Source organism: Carettochelys insculpta, chromosome 12, assembly GCF_033958435.1.
Source record: "Carettochelys insculpta isolate YL-2023 chromosome 12, ASM3395843v1, whole genome shotgun sequence".
NCBI lineage: Eukaryota > Metazoa > Chordata > Testudines > Carettochelyidae > Carettochelys > Carettochelys insculpta.
This window is the reverse complement of record NC_134148.1, coordinates 25,987,087-26,008,417: the sequence shown is the minus strand read 5'-3', so window position 1 is coordinate 26,008,417 and position 21,331 is coordinate 25,987,087. Positions and strand designations below refer to the sequence as shown.

The following is a 21,331-nucleotide window of genomic DNA, read 5'->3' as shown; positions in this document are numbered from 1 at the left end:
CTGGTGCCCACTGCACCACAGTTCCTGGTCCCTGCAGGGGCGGTGCCCACGCTTGGGTTGCCTCCAACTGCACCGGTGCCAATGTTGGTGCCGTTGCCGACGACTCCGCTTGCTCTCCTGGCGGGGCTCCCAGAGCAGCTGTTGGTGCTGATCTCAGCACCTGAGGGGTGCCAGGCAGCCTGAACGGCAGTCCTGCATCCTGCCCCTGTGCCTCATGGATCGCCCACGGGGTCCAGAAGGGCCATTATTGTGCCCCTTTCCTTGTAAGGGGCATCGGGAGTGGTGTCGATGCCCGCTGCATCGGGATGACCTCATGCTCCCACTCCGAGCCAAGCTGGAGTAAAATGAATCCGACTCTGATGCCGACCCTGACGCCGACGACCGAGATGGTGCCGAGGGTCCCGTAGCACCTGCCGGTTCCTGCGCACTCTGCACTGTCTGCGCGGCACCAAGGGAGGCGACCTTTTGTTGGGGTCTCACGGGCATCAGGAACTGTGCCGGGGTCCCTAGAGCCTGACTAGGTGCCTGAAGCAGGGGCAATGAAGGCTCCCGGTGCGGCATCTGTAGCGGCACTGTAATTTGCAGGAGACCTTGCACAGCACTAAAAGTCTCCAGCGTTGAGGGCAGCCTGGGAGAGCGCGGTCTCCGGTCTCCTGCCTTGCACTGGAGTTGATGCCCGCACTTCATGACCCTGGTCACGGTGCGATCTGGCAGACTTCACCTTCTCCTCTCCTGGGATCGACCCTCGTCCCGTCTTCTCTTTGTATGAGGCACCGGGGACTGGCTCTTATGGCGCCGGGAGGCGCTAGGCACCGAGTCCTGCTCTCGGTGCCGGGAACTTTCTGATGGCACCGATGGTGCCAGAGCGCTCTGCACCGATGATGCGATGCTCTGAGTTCCCGCCGGGGAAACGTCCAGGCACAAGCCTGATTCCATTAGAAGAACTTTCAGCCGTTGAGCTCTATCTTTTAAAGTCTGGGGCTTGAAGACCTCGCAAATAGAGCAGCGCTCCCTGGAGGTGAGCCTCACCGAAGCAACTCACACACACTCTATGTGGGTCGCTTTTGGGCATACATTTGCCACATTTTGAATGGTTTTTAAACCCCAGGGAGCCAGGCATCCCCTGGTGCCGAGGCGGTTAAAGACCCACCTTGGCTCGCTAGGTGCTAAGAGGAACTATTTACCTATGAAGATAACTACCTGAAGTATTTGCAACTAATTAAAACAATAAAGGCTACCAGCAAACTCTCAACAGTGAGGGAGCTCCAGCAACCGACAGCATGGTGAGAAGGAAATGAGCGGGTAGCGGGTTGGGCGGTGCATATATGGGCGGCCATACGGGTGCCACTCCAGGGGGCGCTGCACTGACCCTAGGGCTACCGGCTAGGGCAAAAAGCTTCCGGCAACTGGGCATGCACTCGGCGCACACCTAAATTGGAATGCACATGAGCAATCACTCGAAGAAGAACAATTATTCTACTTTCAACTTACCTAACTCTTCTCATTCAAGGATTTCAAAGCACTTTACAAACATTAATTCGAGGAGCCTCATTGTACCATTGTGAGAGCTCTGTGCATTGTTTTCTTCATTTTACTGCTGTGTACTGTAAGAATTTAAATGTGTACATGGATTTATTTGCTTAATTTGAGGTTTCCATGTTTGATCATTGTGGCCTAAATGCCCAATACGTTATAAGTCTGTTGAAAAACTGGTAATGAAACACACAAGATACCCCAGGTTTTCATGAAACAGTTTCCTAAAAGTCCTATACAATAAGAACCTTGTTATTAAGTACTTCATTCCAAATTTCATGACAGATATTAGAGAGAGCAGCAAAAAATAAAAATTCAGCAAACAAGAGTGAGCTTCACTGATTTTTTTTGATACAGAATAAAAACAAATGCAAAGAGGAATGTACAACAAAAGTGGACCCCTGGTTTGAGTAGAGAAGGCAGGGAGATGGACTGGTTACCTAAGGTGTTTGTACACCAATGCCAGAAGCCTGGGTAACAAGCAGGAGGAATTAGAAGCCCTGGACCAGTCCAAGAACTATGACTTGATTGGGATAACAGAGACTTGGTGGGATGACTTGCATGACTGGAGTGCTATCATGAAAGGGTATAAACTGTTCAGGAAGAACAGGCAAGGGAGAAGAGGAGGAGGAGTTGCACTGTATGTAAGAGAGCACTATGATTGCTTGGAACTCCAGGACATAGAAGGGGAAAAGCCTGTTGGGAATCTATGGATCAAGCTTAGTGGTGTAGGTGGCACTGGAGATGTGGTTGGTGTCTGCTACAGGCCACCAAATCAGGATCATGAGGTAGATGAGGCTTTTTTTGGACAACTGGGAGAAGTTTTCAGATCACAGGCTCTTGTTATCATGGGGGACTTTAATTACCCTGACATCTGTTGGGAGACCAATACGGCGGTACACAAGCAGTCCAGGAAGTTTCTGGAGAATGTTGGGGATGACTTCTTGGTACAAGTGCTGAAGGACTTGACCAGAGGTCGTGTGCAGCTTGACCTGCTGCTTACAAACAGGGAGGAACTAATAGGGAAAGTAGAGGTGGGTGACAACCTCAGAAGCAGTGATCATGAGATGGTAGACTTCAGGATCCTGAGCAAAGGAAGGAAAGAGAGCAGCAAATTACACACCTTGGACTTCAGAAAATCAGACTTTGGCTCTTTCAGGAACCTGACGGGCAGAATCCCCTGGGATGCTACCATGAAGGGAAAAAGAGTCCAGGAAAACTGACAGTATTTTAAAGAAGCCCTATTGAAGGTGCAGCAAGAAACTGTCCCAATGTGCAGCAAGAGAAGTAAATATGGTAGGATACCAGACTGGGTTACTGGGAAAATCCTTAGAAAACTTAGGCACAAAAAAGGAGCTTACAAAAAGTGGAAACTTGGACAGCTGTCTAGGGAGGGATATAAATGTATAGCTCGAGAATGTAGGGCAGTTATCAGGAAGGTGAAAGCACAACTGGAATTGCAACTCATGAGGAACGTGAAGGATAACAAGAAAAGTTTCTACAGGCATGTTAGCAAGAAGAAGGTGATCAGAGAGGGTGTGGGGCCCCTACTGGATGAGGGAGGTGACCCAGTGAAAGATGATGTAGGGAAAGCTGAAGTCCTTAATGCTTTCTTTGCTTCTGTCTTTACGGACAAGGACAGCTCCCAGACTAATGTGATAAGTGATGCACTGTAGGATGAAGGTGGACAGCCTTTGTTGGGGAGAGAACAGGTTAGGAGCTATCTAAAAAAAGCTAAATGTACATAAATCCATGGGCCTGGACCAATTCATCTGAGAGTTCTGAGGGGGTTGGTGTATGTCATTGACAAGCCCTTAGCCATTATCTCTGAAAAGTCGTGGTGATCGGGAGAGATCCCAGATGATTAGAAAAAGGCAAGTGTAGTGCCTATCTTTAAAAGAGGGAAGAAGGATAATCCAGGGAACTATAGGCTGTTCAGTCTTACATCTGTCCCTGGAAAAATCATGGAGGGGATCCTCAAGGAAGTCATTTTGAGGCACTTGGAGGAGGGGAGAGTGATCAGGAAGAGTCAGCATGGATTCATGAAGGGCAAGTCATGCCTGACCAATCTGATTAGTTTCTGCGATGAGATAACTGGCTCTGTGGATAAGGAAAAAATCAATGCATTTGATTTATCTTGACTTTAGGAAAGCTTTTGATACGGTCTCCCACAATATCCTTGTCAGCAAGTTAAAGGAATGTGGATTAGATAAATGGATGGTAAGATGGATATAAAGCTGGCTAGATGGTCAGGCTCAGTGGGTAGTGATCAACGGCTCGATGTCGGGATGGCAGTCGGTTTCTAGTGGAGTGCCCCAAGGTTCGGTTCTGGGTCCTGTTCTGTTCAGCATATTTATCAATTACCTGGATGAGGGGTTAGATTGTATCCTCAGCAAGTTTGCAGATTACACTAAGCTAGAGGGAGAGGTAGATATGCTGGGGGGTAGGGATAGGGTCCAGAGTGACTTAGACACATTGGAAGATTGGGCTGCAAGAAATCTGATGAGGTTCACTAAGGATAAGTGCAGAATCCTGCACTTGGGCTGGAAGAATCCCAAGCATTGTTACAGGTTGGGGTCCGTCTGGCTAAGTAATAGTTCTGCAGAAAAGGACCTGGGGTTGTAGTGGATGAGAAGCTGGACATGTGTCAATAGTGTGCCATTGTAGCCAAGAAGGCTAATGGCATATTAGGTTGCATCAAGAGGAGCGTTGCCAGAAGATTCAGAGAAGTGATTATTCCTCTTTATTTGGCTTTGGTGAGGCCGCATCTGGAATTCTGTGTCCAGTTCTGGGCCCCCAATTGTAGGAAGGATGTGGATACACTGGAGAGGGTCCAGCAGAGGGTGACCAAAATAAGTAGAGGGCTGGAGCATATGACCTGTGAAGAAAGGTTGAGGGAATTGCGACTGTTTAGTCTGCAGAAGAGAAGACTGACGAGGGATTTGATAACAGCCTTCAACTTACTGAAGGGAGGTTGCAAAGAGTCTGGAGAGAGGCTGTTCATGGTGGTCTCGGATGGCAGAACACGGAACAATGGTCTCAAGTTGCGGTTGAGAAGGTCCAGGTTGAACATTAGGAAAAACTTTTTCACTGGGAGGGTGGTGAAGCATTGGAATGGTCTACCCAGGGAAGTAGTGGAGTCTCCATCCCTGGAGGTGTTTAAGTCTTATGGAATCATAGAACACTAGGACTGGAAGGGACCTCGAGAGGCCATTGAGTCCAGCCGGCTATAACAATGGCAGGACCAAGTACTATCTAAACTATCCCTGATAGACGTCTATCTAACCTGTTCTTAAATATCTCCAGCGATGGAGATTCCACAACCTCCATTGGCAATTTATTCCACTGTTTGACTGCCCTGACAGTTAGGAACTTTTTCCTAATGTCCAACCTAAACCTCCCTTGGTGCAGTTTAAGCCCGTTGCCTCTAGTTCTATCCTCAGAGGCCAAGAAGAACAACTTTTCTCCTTCCTCCTTATGACTCCCTTTTAGATACCTGAAAACCGCTATCATGTCTCCCCTCAATCTTGTCTTTTCCAAACTAAACAAGCCCAGTTCTTTCAACCTTTTTTCCATAGGTCACATTCTCTAGACCTTTAATCATTCTTGTCACTCTTTTCTGGACCCTCTCTAGTTGTCTTGCCTTGACAAAGCCCTGGCTGGGCTGATCTGATGGGTTTGGTCCTGCCTAGGGCAGGGGGCTGGACGTGATGGCTTTTTTAGGTCTCTTCCAGCTCTATTGTTCTATGATTCTGTGATTCTATGATATTTAAATGCAGAATGTATATTGTGTCCTGGGCTTTATTCTCTTTGCAGTGAAACTGCAGGATCCTAGAATGGTTAGAGAAATGGTGATGAAACATAGTCAATATGTACAAGTTTGGAATGGGGTACAGCTTTGAACTTCAGCTTAACCAGTTTAAGTGGAGATGCCCCTTTTCAGCTAAGAGATTTCGGGACAAATACAAACTTGGGCAATTCTCCATTGCCAGTGAGATTATTTCAATAGCTACAGAATTGATTGATCCATTTAGACTGCAATTGGTTAATGTAATGAGAAATGAAGGATTGCAGCCAGACCAAATTTACATGGCCAGCAACACAGGGATCTCATTGTAATCTATTGCCAGGAAAAGCACTGGTTTCAGGCAGCTACAGAGAAAATTGCTTTGAATTAAAACAAAAATAACAACACACTCTGCTGGTGTATTTTAATGGAATGTGGTGCGCATGCCAACATTTCACATCACTGACGAATCTATGAAACTATGTTGTTTTAGGGACATCAATCTGAATGATCTTCCTATTTCATACAAAACTCCTGAAATTGCCTGGATAATACCAGGATTTTTTAAAGACGGGTAGCTTTATTAAATCATCAGAGATCATGACGGCTGCCTCCTAGTGCCTGGTTACAGCTTTATAATACTGATCCTTATCCCTGCAGTGAGAAACTGAACAGCTGAAGGTGTTGGTGTGAGTTCCTTCCTGCCAATCTGATCTTAAAGTTCAGCTTATGGGCCAAATGATTCTGGAGACATCAGTGGCTTGTACAGAGCACTCTTTTTATGTTGATGTTGAAGGAGTGAAATAAGGACAATTCTTTGGTAGGAATGATAGATTCCGCAGCTGTCAAAGATATATTATGCATACTGACAGATGTAAGATGGGGGAACTGAGGCAATTATAAAATGCCAACACAGAACCACACTGCAGGAGTACATTATGTTTCTGAGAATAGAATATTGTGCCAGCTGTGAAAGAATTCATAGCAGCATGTGTGGAACACAAAGAAATACCAGCAACACTTCTACATCTAGGAGAACAAATGATTATCAACTTTGATCTTTGAGGCGTTGTTACAGAAGGCCTTTGCTGATATAAATAACAATGAGATTGTAATAGCAGCCCTGAATGTTATTTTTAATTATTACAAATAATAATCATGTATAAAGTTCTAAAGATGTATATGCTGGTTGAGTGGCACCATTTCTTAAGATTTCTCCAATGTTATGCATTGTAAGACTTGGTTTTCAGTTACTTGTGACACTTTGCCAGACTTGACTTGTTTTCCATGCCAGAAATCTGCCTCAAGTTGAGTTTTATGGGAAATTTTCCAGCAAAATGTTTCAGAGAACAAGGCAATGGTAAAAACTAATTGTTTGGCCAGTGTTAAGTATAGCACTGGTGATGAGCACCATGAATAGGCTTTGAATATTCTGCAGTAAAGAAAGTCTGGGGCTATACACTGAACAATGAGTTGAAAATAAAACATTGAATTTCTGCTTAAGTGAGTGCTATCCATCTCATGCACTGAAGTAGGCAAGAGTCCTGTAGTGAAAAATTGCAGAGGATGATGCCATTAAGGATTGTATCACAAAGCATGCAAATAAAGGAGGCAAATTAAGACACAGCTCCTGAAGTCCCCAATTTATGAGTGCTTTACTCTGCAATCTTAATAATGTTCATTTAATGTAGTTGTTTTGTGCGTTATACTAAGCTGTATTTACTGCCAGTCCAAATAATCACATCAAAGAGAAGGGGCAAAATTATAACAGATTCAAATGAATTATGAAAGAATAAATTGCTTCAACTAATATGTAGCCTTGGCTAGGGTCAAACTGGCCATCTCCCCTATGGTTTCCACCAGTTTTTAAGAAACAATATAACTTTGCTGTAAAAGCTGTTTTTGCTAATACGGCTGTGCAAAACTGTGTTGATAGGGTTTAACTTGTTCATCTGTGGATGAAACCAAGCAAATATGTCAGTAAAAAAAACAAAAAAACATTTTAACAGCAGTTTTTAAATCCTATTTCCTAATATGGGACAAATCATCACCCAGATGGTACCAAAGCAAGGCAGGTTGTTTACAGTTTCTGTTATCAAGGAAGCTAGAGGAAGAACAAAATAAGGAATGTAAAGGATGAGCCTCTGCCTCTCTCATTTGAGTTTTCTTCATGTTATACAAGTAACATGCACATGGTCTAAAAATGACCTGTGTGGATCTTGCAAACTCCACATTCTAAGATGATCAGCTCCAGTTTTTACAGTCTAGTTGAATTATAGTGTCTACGCACTAATTGGTCCTTGTCTGTGGAGGTTCTCCAAGCAGTTGCACCAGTGAGGTTCCTGTGTGCAAGAGCTCTACATAGGACCATGCAAGCACTCTGTGGCAGAATGCTGGGAAAGGCTGCAGAGGGGACTGCTCCATTGGGTAGATTCTTCCATCTTCCTCTCTTCCTGGGGAAGACAGATATATCAGGACCCACTGAAACAGGTTCTGTGGAGTGGCTGCAGGCATACTTCATAACTTCCATGTGAAGGAGATTTTTCTCTCTGTGTCTGTTCTGCGCCTGGCTCTTGGATCATAGCTTTGCTCTAAGCTCCTGCTTATACCAAAAGAAACTATTGTGTAGCATATTAGTCCCCTGATATGGTTAAACAGTTTGGTCTTACACTTTAGACAGGAACGAACACTGTCCCTAAATTATGTTACACCCTTGGACAACTTTGGATTCTTTCCTCCCAAGTCCACAAAGTTCCTATGAGTTAAGCCCTGCTACTCATGCTCAGTGTTTGGGATGTGATTTTGCCTAAAATGGAAATCTCTAAAATGTTCCCAACCTAAGGCTTAGATTTCAGAGATCCCCAGATTCGGCCATATCAGGATTAGGTCTTTATCAGAGATTGCATAAAGTAAAGCTTCTTACTAGCTTGGAAATATCCTGAACCCCCTGGAAATTTTGATCTAAATAGAGGAAATATATTTCTAGGAACAAAACTGACGAGAGTATGTATTATTTGATTATCACAAGTTGTTCTGTTTGCTGACTGTGTCTTCTGAATTTGACTAGATGCACATGAAAGCCCATCACCTAATAAATTATATTGTTAGTCTTCAGAGTGCTACAGGACTGCTTGTTTGTTTTGTGAAGATACAGACTAACACAGCTACCTCTCTGTGAACGTATTTCAAGGCATAACAGTCTCCTGAAAATCACAAGTTCCATGGTAAAAAAAGTACAAATGAAATTTTAAATAGGATACAGTAGATCTATAGGTCATTCTTGTAACATTGTTCCCTTTTTGTTCGCAGAGGTATTGTCAGCCATCATTAGTGTATTGCTGGTCTATATCCTAATGGTGGTATTCTTATATGAAGCTGTTCAGAGAACTATCCATATGGACTATGAAATTAATGGAGATATAATGCTTATTACAGCAGCTGTGGGTGTTGCAGTAAACTTGATGTAAGCTCTATTTCCCTACATTAAGATTCCTTGCATATGTTTGCAAAGTATAATATATAAATTCATTCATTCAGTCTGTAATTTTATTTTTATTGAATCAGTTTAAATGTTATTTGTATGTTAGTGTGTTTTTTAAATCTCTTCATGTTCACAAAATGAGACATGCAGTAGGAATGAATCATAGTACTTTTCTCCATCCTTTGGTCAAAAGATTTAAAAAATCCCTCTGCTCTTATACTTTTTCCTTTCATTTTCAGAATGGGATTTTTACTGAATCAGTCAGGTCACTTGCATTCCCATTCCCATTCTCACGTACCTCCATCAAACACTCCTAATACAGCCCAGGGGCAAAGCCAAGGACATGGCAGCCTTGCAGTGAGAGCAGCATTCGTACACGCCCTGGGAGACTTGGTACAAAGTATTGGTGTGCTTGTAGCTGCATACATCATCCGTTTCAAGGTAGGATGTTGCTAGTGTTTTGTAACTGTGGACTTTTGTGATGTCTATCCTGGATTTAAAAGGCTTTTTTCCTCACTTTTTCTTTTTTTGTGAGAGATGCAGTATTTAGTTATTTTCGAGCAATATACATTCATCCAAAATGAATAAAGATTAAGACCTCTCTAATATTCTATGGAACTAAATATAAAATAAAGTCTTTTTTAATCTTTACACGAGGCCTGTTTCCTTTTATACTCTTAATTTGTATCTTGCAGCCAGAATACAAGATTGCTGACCCTATATGTACTTACATATTCTCAATACTTGTGGTTTTTACAACAGTCCGAATCATTAGAGACACAGGAATCATTATACTGGAAGGTAAGATCTCTATGAATTCTGTGAAATTCTCTTTTAATTTTACATACCAGCGAGTAGCAAAAGTGACATTTTATGGTAATGGCTAATTCTGTTATTTCTCTGAACAAAGTGTCCACTATTTAAATCACATTGTATAAGTGATCACAGACATCATGGTCCAGGTTCTTGGATGGTTACAAACTCTTGCATGGCATCACAAGCAGAACCTGGCTACAGACCCAGGTTAAAAGGGTTTAAGAATATTTAGAAAGGGTATGTGGGATGTGTATATTATTTAGTGACTGGTGTAGGAAAGTCATTTGGTGCTTCTGTTTTTTTACCTCATGATCTAATGATATTAAAAAGGTAGCAAATTTCAAAAATTGATAAAAGAAAATTATGCAACATATAATTGACCTGTGGAAAAATTAGTCTCAATAAGATCTTGTGACAAAAAACACATTAAGATTTTTTTTTTAAGAAAAGGATTAAAAAGTTGCATGAATAATATTTGCAGTTACATTAGCTAGAAAAAAATTTATAAGTGATATCAATCCTCATGCTGCTAGCCAGTGGCTTTAGTGTGAAAAAAGAGGTGCCGGTACTTAGCCGGCTTCCCCCTCTTGCTTCCAACCAACCCCATGGCTGGGGCTGCCAAGGTGCTAGTACTCAGTACCAGCAAGTATCAGCACATCAACAAACATTCACCGACTTGGATTAGGAAGAAACTTTCCCTAGGTGCATGTTTTTGCATAGCTGTTCACCATGAGGAGGTTTCGCATCCTTTTTTGAAGTATCTGGTACACAACACTGTCACATGAAGGATTCAGGGAAGGTTGGGACAGTTGTGTAGCAAACAAGAATATCCAGAGTAAGGATAGTTAACACCAAAATGAGTTTTGAGAGGGATGTGTTTCAAAATCTAAGATTCAAGATCTTCAAGTCAATCTTTAGCTAGCAGGAGGTAGTATGAGATTGTCAGGGTGGTCAACTATTCCTTAGCTATGTAAGGGAATTTTTCTTACTTTTTTTTCTGAAGCATCTGGTGCAGGCAGTTCTTAGAGAAGGATGCTAGACTGACTGGACCCAGGCTCTGAGACAATAGTGCAGTTTCTATGTTATTAGACTGGACGAATTACTGTTCTGATACAGATTTTTTGGAGCATAAGCTTTGTGGGCAAAGACCCACTTCATCAGATGCATGTCTTTGCCCATGAAAGCTTATGCTCCAAAAAATTTGTTAGTCTGTAAGGTGCCACAGGACTTCTCATTGTTTTTGCTGATACAGACTAACACAGATACCCACCCCTCTGATACTGTTCTGATTCAGTGTGGCAAATCCCATGTTTTTCACCACTAATTTAGATACTAATAGGCTCTTTAAATATTATTAGAACTATTTGTTTGTCTTCTTGTGACCTTTCATAACATTTTAATTTGAAAGTTAGCATGTGTCTTAATTAGAAACATTTCATTTCTCTCTCATTCTGTCACTGTAGGGGTTCCAAAGCATTTGAATGTGGACCGCATAAAAGATGACTTAATGAAAATTGAAGATGTTTATTCAATAGAAGATTTAAATATTTGGTCTCTCACTGCAGGAAAAACTACTGCTGTAGTCCATTTGCAATTAGGTAAATTACTGCATATTATAGCAACCATAAAACGCTATAGATAAGCTTTAGCTGCAGAAAAGACGGACTCCATCTTCATGCTTCTGATTAAACTGAGCCATGATGTATCCATTTTGGGAGCAAGGCTTTACCTATGCTTTGCATAGAAAATGACTTGCTTTTAAAATATACCAAACTGCTATCATAGGTATACTGTAGAGAGCTGTGCTAGAACACTAAAGTGTCACATCATCAGGAGCAAGTACCATTTGGTCAGAGTCATATAAAAGGAAAATGTTGATGGTTTTGCACAGATTTTTTGCTGCCGTAAAAGAAAAAAGTTTTTCCATAAGAGATGGTTTAACCTAGAACTCTCTAGGGGCTTCATGCTACCCTCTCAAGGCTAATATTGCACCCATGGTAAAAAACAGTGGGTGCTGAGCACCCACCAGCTACATCAGTTTGGAGGAACTCCCCAGTCAGCTGTTTGGTGGCTAGGGAGCTTACTGGGGGCAGGGTGGAGAGCAGCCAGAGGGTGAGGGCCTCAGGAAGCAGGCAGAACAGGCAGGAAGAGGTGAAGCCACAAGAGAGCAGATAGGGGTGTCAGGGCAGAGCAGGGGTGGAACACCCTTAGGGGACAGAAATGTGCAATACCGTTGTAAGCCTAAAACCAGAATTCAGTTCCCTAAACAGCCTAACATTGGTATAAATTTGCTAGGTCTTGGAGTGGCTGGTTAGAGCATGTACTTTTTTCCCCAATGGTGAGGCTGCAAGGGAAAGTGAACACTAGAGACCGAAGCTGCATTTTGTAGCTTTGTTGTTCTTTTCCCTTTTGTATGTATTTGTCTTGTTCAGTCTTTAGGAAACAGATTTTAACAAGAGCAGCAATCACAGCTCCAGCCCATATCAAATAGTTTCAAAGACAATGAGAACGGTCCCTTTTGAGGAAAAGCAGCAGTCTTAAAGATGGTCAAACAAGGGTGGTTTTCCTTCTAAAAACTTTACTCAGCTCACAGGAAAAGGAACAAGGCAGGTTGTTAAAATGAAAGCCTTACTTAATATTTCACCTTTCAAATGTTTTAACTGTTTTCCTTCTTTTTGGTGCCTTCATAAAAAAGTGAAAGGGATTTTTGATGGTGGTTTTCCCCATTGTAAATGATAAGCAGGCTGAGGTCTCTGTATACCAAATCATGAAGTTGATTTAAATCTAATGTTAGAGTGACTGGGCTTTGTTAACACCACTGACTTGTTGGGTCCATCTATGTTAAAGAAGCAGATATCTGTCCAATACAATGAATGAGGATTTATGTTTAGCAGCTAAGTAAAATGTTGTATAATAACAGTAATGTATTTATCATATTAATCCCTTCATGTATTGTCCATAGAAAGCATAAATCCCAAATCATCTTTTTTGGCTGCATTAAGGATCTGATTTCAGAATCAGGGCCTAAGGGTACAATATAATACAGTCTGATAGTAAACTAACAGATGCCATGAAGGCAAGTGAAGATGAGGAGGCAGTTATGCCAGCTGTAGTGCATAGTAAAACAGGTGGATTGTCAGATCTTTTGTAGGATTGTGAATTTTCTTCATTTTGTCCAGTTCCAGGTAGTTCACGTAAATGGGAGGAAGTTCAGTCCAAGGCCAGACACTTGCTTCTGAACACATTTGGAATGTATAAATGCTCTGTCCAGCTTCAAAGTTACAAGCAAGAAGTAAACAAGACCTGTGCAAGTTGTCAGAGTTCCAGTGCCTAATGTCATAAATTTTGGGAACTGCTGCCTTATTCTTTGTCTTGTATTTCGAAGACTAAAGAGCAATAAATGCAAAACTAAAACAATTGAATGGAATCATTAAGGTGTGGACTTGTACCAGTATTTGATGCCAGAGGAAGAACTGGTCTGGCAAAAAGTGCAGGAAGTACCTTACAAAAAATTGTGCTCTCTCTTTCTCTTACTCTTATCAATTACTGTCAGTTTGATATGATTTTCAGACAAAGATGTTTCCATAGTATTGTTTACAGATTGTGATATGGCTCTGCAGATACCTCATGAATTACACTTCCATGTTGTACTTTGCCAATTGTATACCACTAATGTACCTGAGTTCCCAATGGAGCATAAAGAATTCAGTATTTGGAGTTTAAAACTTCGAAAAAGTTGGTTATGTCAGGGGTCCCTAACGCTTAAAGATCCCTAAAGTGGTTATGCAGTATTCTTGTAAAGCATCTCTCAGAAGATGATGCATACTGTGCTAGGCAAACCATTTGCTAAACTCTTTTCAGAAAAGTTGCCAAATACAGAGTTCACTGTACTCAGTTGAGAAATTTAGATTTAATGCAGGCACTCAAAGGTCCAAATCAAGAGGCCGTCACCCAGGTAAAATTTCCAGTGCCTAATTAGAGACTTCAGGACTGGACCCAAAATGTTTTAAGTCATCTCTTATCTTCCATGTATTTTAGTATGGCATTTATACCTTAGAAGCACTTATTTTACAAAGATTTGACTCTTAAAATGATTTTCTTATTAAATTAAGTATGTAAAATATTTTAACTTGATTCAAAGGCCACTTAATTAGCATTCATTGTAATTAGAGTTAATAAATGTGCTGTAGGAAACATTTTTCATGAGTACAGTAAGCTCTTTTATATCCAGCAGTCTTATCTTCTGGGTCTCTCAAGTAACTGGCATTTTAACTATAAGTTTTAGGTACATTTTCAGTAAGTACAGTATAGTAAAAGTAAATACAAATATGTACAGCAAATACAGTATAAGTTTACAGTATACACTACTACTGTTGTTGGTAAATAAAGTACTCTGCATACATTTGTTTCTTAATATCTAATCTTGTTTTTTTTAGTGTTATGCATTGCTAGATATGCCTCTCTATTATTCAGAATATTTGAATATTTGGGAACCTCATGTGTCCCAGGGCTGACAGATATGGAAGAGTTTACTATATTTTGCATTGCAAAAAGAAAATTATAGAAACCATGTTAATTATAGTGATACTGTCATATAATCAGACATGCAACATGCCATAAATATTCTAAGAGGAGAGGGGGAAGGAATGATTTCAGATACATTATGTTCCCTAAGCTTAGAAATTCAATAATCTGTTAATTTAATTTTTGCATTTCCTTTAGAGAAATACATCCTGTGCATGATAACAGATGTCCATAATTCCAGCGAAATGTCAATGCCCAACTATACCCGATAGCCTCGCTTTATTAAAAAACTCCATGAACTCAGTAACTCATTATCTTTTATTATTTCTACCAATCTTCTGCCAGAATCCTCCTTTCTATTGTGTTTCGGGTAGAGAGCCCACAAACACTCTGCATGGCTTACACTCTGGTGGGCCTTTCCTTGTGTTGGCATATGGATGATACAATCAGGAATGGGAATGGTAGTGTATCGTTGTGCTACGTGGTTGGCACTGCAGAACCATGAAACTGAGGCACAAGGTCCTTTGTAGATCCTCTGCACTTTCACTTTAGGTGGAGTTTAAACGTGTCCCCTATCTCTGGTCTACCTGTGGTTACAGCCTCACTAAAGACCACTTGATGAAAACAGGCTGCAAAAGCTGAAAAGAAAATCAAAATTTGGCCTCAGATTTCTATTGCACTTTGAGCTCCAGCCAAAGCTTTGATTCCCATCAGTGATAATTCTGCGCCTGAATCAGAAAAAGGTAACTTTTGCCTCACATTAACAGCTTTGCTGTTCAGCTGTAGATACCAAGGTAACCATTTTGACTTTTGCTAATGTTTTGTATTTTCAACAAACGAATTTATAGCTCCAGTTAGGACTAAAATATGGCTTTTTGCTTTCTCTTGAGTTAGAGCTTCCCACGATAACATTTCAGAGGTACTAATTAACAGCACAGTATTAGTTTGGACAAAGTGCATGTAACTCTGAATTATGCTTGTATTTCTTCCAAAAAGGATGAAATGCAACAATACAATTTGCCAGCACCTTCAACTAAGAGGTAGAGTACCAGTGTCTTTGAGAAGCTAACTCTTCCATTCATACAGGATATCACCAATTAAGCCATATCACAGTTTATGAAAAATTGTGTATTCTTTCCATATGAACTTTCTGAAAAACCAGGTATTTTGCACATACTGGCTATTAAAGTAGGATTTTATGAAGTTGCGGTTTACAGTCCATGTAGTTAGAAGTTGGAATATGATAAACTTGTATTGTATTTGGAGTTTTTTATTGTAATGATATACTATACACTTGTTTAATTAGAAAAAAACAAAGATGTGTTGCTTTACTGTGGGATTTATTAAATCAGTTATTAAACTACACATTGCTGTCTTATAAAATATGTATTTATACTGCTGACTCTAGACTATTCTTTTAATTTTCCTGGCAATTGTTTTGTAGAATTGCTTACATGAAGCCTTAGTTGAAATAACTTCTAATGTACCATAGTTAGTTCACTTGCTCACCTCCTTATAAGTCGCGTCTACACAAGCTGGCTACTTCGAAGTAGCTGCACCAACTTCGAAATAGTGCCCGCCATGTCTACACATGGCAAGTGCTATTTCAAAGTTGAAATCGATGTAAGGCGGCGAGACGTTGAAGTCGCTATCCCCATCAGGAGAGGGAATAGTGCCCTACTTCGACTTTGAACATCAAAGTAGGGCACGTGTAGCCGATCCGCGTCCCGCAACATCGAAAGAGCGGGGTCTGCCAAGGTGGCCATCAGCTGAAGGGTTGAGAGACGCTCTCTCCAGCCCCTGAGCTCTATGGTCGCCGCGTTCAGCAGCCCCTTAAAGCTCCCTGCCCCCTGCGTTCCTGTGCAGGAAGCTGAGAGTGCGTGCAGGCAGCAGCACTGCCATGCGGCCAGCCTGCATGCCTGCAGCAGCCCCATTTCACCACCCCCATAGTGATGGCCGCTAGGCAGCCCCCCAAGCGCCCCCAGGCCCCTCCCCCAAGGGGAGCCAGGGCTCCCAGGCAGCCAGCCAGCCTGGGAAGAGGCAGCAGGGCCCCTCCTGGACGGAGGCCGAGATCCGGGACCTGCTGGAGCTCTGGGGCGAGGAGGAGGTGCTCTAGGTAATGGGGAGCAAGAGGCGGAACGCGGATGCGTTCGCTCGGCTGGCTGAGGGCCTGGCTTACTGGGGTCACCCTGTCCGTACTCCTGACCATGTCAGGAGTAAGGTTAAGGAGCTGCAGCAGGGTTATGCCTGGGCCCGGGATGCGGCCAGCCGATCTGGGGCCGCCCCCACCACTTGCCCCTTTTACAGGGAGCTCAGGTCCATCCTGAGAACCCAGTACACCACGTCCCCGCCGGCCACTGTTGACACCTCAGCCGACAAGCCCCAGCAGGCCCCGGAGACAGAGTCCACCCTGGAGGCAAGCCCCGCACCCCAGGGGCCCCCCCAGGAGCCCACCCCTGGGATGCCAGAGGAGGAGGAGGGAGAATCCTCCTCCTCCAGCGACGGGGGGCTGCAGATCGCTATACCGTTCCGGAGCTCTAGCAGGGTGTCCGCCCAGAGGGTGTCCCCCGACTGTGGGAGCGGACCGTCAGGTATGTACCCTCCTGGTGCACCCCCCCGGGGTTAAGGGGTGGGGACAACAGACATGACCAGGGCCCTCCACGTGCCCAGATGACCATGGCCCCAAGGACAGCAGTGGCATGTCCCTCAGAAGAATGCATCAGCCCCAGCCCCCCCAGCAGGACAGCGCCATGCCCCATCCCTGGGGATGGGGGGAGCGGAACCTAGGGTCCCCCGGGGGGGGGGTGGGACACCCATCATCAGCACCAGCATCTCAGGGGGACGGGGATGGGGAACCAGCAGCAGAGGGGTGGGGGGACAAGGGCCACGGGTCGGGGCCCACACTAATGGCTGTCTCCACTCTTCTTCCCCCGTGTTCCACAGCTGCACCATCGGAGGGCCCGGAGAGCGCCGGCGAGGTGTCTGTGGTCCTAGAGAGCCCACCGGAGCCATCGCAGCAGGCCAGCCCCTCGGCGGAGCACCGACCAGCCCCAGGACAGGGCCGACGGTGGAGCCACCACCACCAAAGGATGGCCACGGACCCCCAGCTGCTCGCGACCCTCCAGGCGTCAGCTGGAGGTGTCGGAGCGGTGCCTGCGGGTGGAGGAGCGGCGGCTGGAGCTCCAGGAGCGAGCGCTGGCCTGGCGCCAGGAGGCTTGGGGGGCCTTCATGCGCACATTCGAGCGCATAGCAGAATACCTGGCCCCCCATGCCACTCTGCCTGCCACCCTGGGGCCTGCCAGCGAGGGGGGGCCTGGGGCCTGCAGACACCCGCCGGCCGTACCTGCTGGTTCGCTGAGCCCCCACCCACTCTCGGCCAGGGCTCAGGCCGAGGCGAGGGTCGTGCCCTCCAACGCCGGGTGCTGGACAGTAGAGGGGTGCGGGGCCGAGGACGTGGCCCCCCCCTCCCCCTTTGTACATATCCCCCATTATATTTGTATATAGTTTGTGTTGGACCCCTGTTGTGTTATGGTACCTGCCCCCCCATGTAAATAGTTCCCCCCTTTTGTTCTTTTATATATATATATATATAGTATTAATAATAAGACATTTCACTGTTTTAGTTTCAAAAAACAGGTCCCTTTATTTGCAAGAGAAGTTGGGGGGTGTGTGCTCTTGGGTGCTCTGTGGTGTGGGCAGGGGGGCAGGGAGTGTTGTGGAGGATGGGGGGGGGTGCAGTGGGTGGCCTGCCAGCGTTCACCCTGCAGCCTGGTCAAAATGGGGCCGCAGGGCCTCCCGGACCCGGATCCCCTCGGGGCCCACCTGGCGACTGGGGGCAGTGGGTGGCTGCACGTTGGCCCTGCCAGCCTACACAGCCCAGCCCTGGAAGAATGCCTCCCCCTTGCTCTCAACCAGGTTGTGGAGTGCGCCGCACGCGCCCACAACCTGGGGGATGTTGGTGGGGCCTGCATCCAGGCGGGTGAGGAGACACCTCCAGCGCCCTTTGAGGTGGCCGAAAGTGCGCTCGACCACCTGGCGCGCGTGGTTCAAGCGCGTGTTGAACCACTCCTGGCTGGCTGTGAGAGGGCCCGTGTAAGGGTGCGTGAGCCAGGGCCGGAGGGGGTACGACGTGTCTGCGATGATGCAGAGGGGCATGGTGGTGTCCCCCACAGGGATCTCCCGCTGGGGGATGTAGGTCCCTGCCTCCAGCTGGTGGCACAGGCCCAAATTTCTGAATACCTGGCCGTCATGGGTGCTGCCAGGCTAGCCAACATAAAGGTCCAGGAAGTGGACCCGGCTGTCCACCAAGGCCTGGAGGACCACCGAATGGTAGCCCTTCCTGTTGAGGAAGTGTCCTCCACTGTGCTCCAGGGCACGGATGGGGATATGGGTCCCATCCAGAGCCCCAAAGCAATTTGGGAAGCCCACACTGGCAAACCCCGCGATGGCAGCATCCGAGTCCCCAAGCCGCATGAGCCTGTGGAGGAGCAGGGCATTGATTGCGCAGACGACCTGCAGGGGAAGGACATGAGAGAGCACCAGTGAGGGGTGTGCAGGCTGTGTCTGGCCTTCCACCCCGGGCTCCCCGCTCCCAGGGCTCCCCCTTCCCCTAGGGCCCCCCGCCCCCAGGTCCTCTTACCTCCATGAGGACAGCTCTGACGGTGGCCTTGCCCATGCCAAACTGCTGCCCCACGGATTGGTAGCTGTCTGGAGTGGCCAGCTTCCAGACAGCGATGCCGACCTGTTTCTCGACCGTGAGGGCACGTCGCATGGAGGTGTCCTGGTGCCGTAAGGCAGGGGTGAGCCACTGGCAGAGCTCCAGGAATGTCTGCCGGCTCATACGGAAATTCTGGAGCCAGCGGTCATTGTCCCACTCGCTGAGCACCAGCCGCTCCCACCAGTTGGTGCTCCTGGGGTAGCTCCACAGCCGGCGGCATGTGCGGCCCGGGTGGCGGGGGGGGATGTTGGAGGGCAGCAAGGTCCGGGGCTGCTTTCTCCTCCCCTGGGGGGCACCTCCTCTTCCATGAATAGAAGGTGGTCAGCTGCCTCCTGCATAGCATGGAGCAGGGCAAGCACCGCTCCTGCAGGGGTGGCTGTGTGGACCTCTGGCTGCTGCTGCTGCTGGGGGTCCATACTGCTTCGACGGGTGTGCGTGCCTGTGGCTCTGCAGACTGCGTGCTGTGCAGGCTGTGTGTGTCTGGGAGGGGCCCTTTAAGGGAGTGGCTTGCTGTTGCCCTGGAAGTGCTAGTCTGCCCTGTGACCCTGTCTGCAGCTGTTCCTGGCACCCTTATTTCGATGTGGGCCACTTTGGCATGTAGCCACTCCCCTGCAGTGCCTACTTCGATGTGGTGCTGCCCAACGTCGACATTGAACGTCAACAGCACCAGCCCTGGAGGACGTGTAGACGCTATTCATCGAAATAGCTTATTTCGATGTCGCTACATCAAAATAAGCTATTTTGATGTAGCATCCCCATGTAGACGTAGCTATACAGTGTCATCAGTCTTTTGTCTTCCACCATGTAGTGCTTATGCTTTGAAAAATATATACCCACAGAGATTGTTAGAGGTTGTTCTGCTAGTCACAGTTCCCTTTCAGTACCTAGCAAGACGATACTTGGAACACTGTGTTGGGGAACAACTTACAAAAAAGAGTGAACAAAAGGCTGGAGAGATCCTAAAGTGATGACTCCATTGTCTCATCTCAGAGAGAGTCTCAAATACAGATACTTCTTGTAGCTCCTTCTAACTAATCACAGCTGTAATGACTGAGGATGGGTCTGAACTCGCAAGTTCTTTAGAAAGATTTTTCAAGAGGGCTTTTTTGAAAAATCCTGCTGAGTGTCTACACACAAAAAGCTTTCAAAAGTAAATCAAAAGAATGCAGTGCTCTTTTTGAAAGTGTTCTTCCACTCCCATTTCAGGATGAACGTCTTCCTTTGAAAGCTTTCAAAAGAAAAACTTGTAGATGCTCCACAGGGCCCTTCTTTCGAAAGACCAATCCTCAGGGCACCTGATTTTTTGGCCTGTTCTTTTGAAAGACGGGGGCTGTGTGAACACTGTCTTTCGAAAGAGCAGATCACTCTTTTGCTCCATTTTTTTGTGTGTGGACACGCGCCTTCAAAAGAAGTGGGGATCACTGGATGAAAATTAAGATTTGATTGTCCAAGCACCAGACTGCTACATCTTTATAAAATACTCAGTGTCAAGGGCTCTTTTTTATCCCTTCGTATGTCACTTGAGAGGGCAGTGTACTGAAGGCCTTCAATAATATATTAACCCCAAAGTAACGGGAATACAGTGAATGATTTGTAACTGTTTTTAATGCTGAGAACCAAGGAATAAATTAAGCACACTAAAACCATCAGAGTACAAATGTGTATTATAGAAGTAAGTGGGCTGTTCCCTGGAGGTTTCAAAGTACCTCACAGTCCTGAGTACAACATACCCTTAGCATGAGGAAGAGCTGTTTTACTTTTGCTAGGGGTCACTGCCCTCAGAACTATGGCTTCAGGCAGCTCAAGTACTCCCCTCTCAGTCCATGCAGACCCTGCTAGGCTATGGGACACCACTCTTGCCCATCCTGGCTAATAGCCATTGGTGGACCTATCCTCCATGAATTTATCTAATTTTTTTAACATGTTATAGTCTTGACCTTCACAACATCCTCTGGCAAGGAGTTCCACAGATTGGCTCTGTGTTATGTGAAGAAGATACTTCCTTTTGTTTGTTTTAAACCTGCCTATTAATGTCATTTGGTAACCCCACCCCTTTCTGCTATGGGAAGGAGTAAATAGCACTTCATTATCTAAATTCTCTATAGCAGTCATGATTTCATAGACCTCAAATATTCCCCCGTTAGTTCTCTCGTTTCCAAGCTGAAAAGGCCCAGTGTTTATTAATTTCTTCTCATACAAAAGCCATTCCATATCCCTAATATTTTTTTGTCTTTTTCTTAACCATTTCCAATTTCAGTAAATCTTTTTGGGATGACTACATCTGCACACAGTATTTAAGGTGTGGGCATACCAGGGAGTTACATAGTGGCAATATGATATTTTCTGCCTTATTTTCTATCCCTTGCATAATGATGCCCAACATCACATTTTCTTTTTCAATTGCTGCAGCATGCTTAGGTATGTCTACACGACAGTCTAAACGTGAAATAAACTAGAGTCTATTTAGAAATAA

The 21,331-nt window shown here is 45.1% G+C and overlaps 1 protein-coding gene across 1 annotated transcript in view; it reads left to right on the top strand.

Annotated features, from left to right (window-relative positions):
- SLC30A4 (solute carrier family 30 member 4) overlaps positions 1 to 15,530 on the top strand; it is a 34,983-nt gene extending 19,453 nt beyond the window's left edge. Inside the window, exons 4-8 of the mRNA XM_075007056.1 lie at positions 8,630 to 8,783; positions 9,041 to 9,242; positions 9,497 to 9,602; positions 11,081 to 11,215; positions 12,797 to 15,530. Coding sequence (XP_074863157.1) covers positions 8,630 to 8,783; positions 9,041 to 9,242; positions 9,497 to 9,602; positions 11,081 to 11,215; positions 12,797 to 12,951 — 752 coding nt within the window. The 3' untranslated portion in view covers positions 12,952 to 15,530. The remainder of the gene's footprint in view (positions 1 to 8,629; positions 8,784 to 9,040; positions 9,243 to 9,496; positions 9,603 to 11,080; positions 11,216 to 12,796) is intronic.
- The last annotated feature ends 5,801 nt before the right edge of the window (positions 15,531 to 21,331 follow it).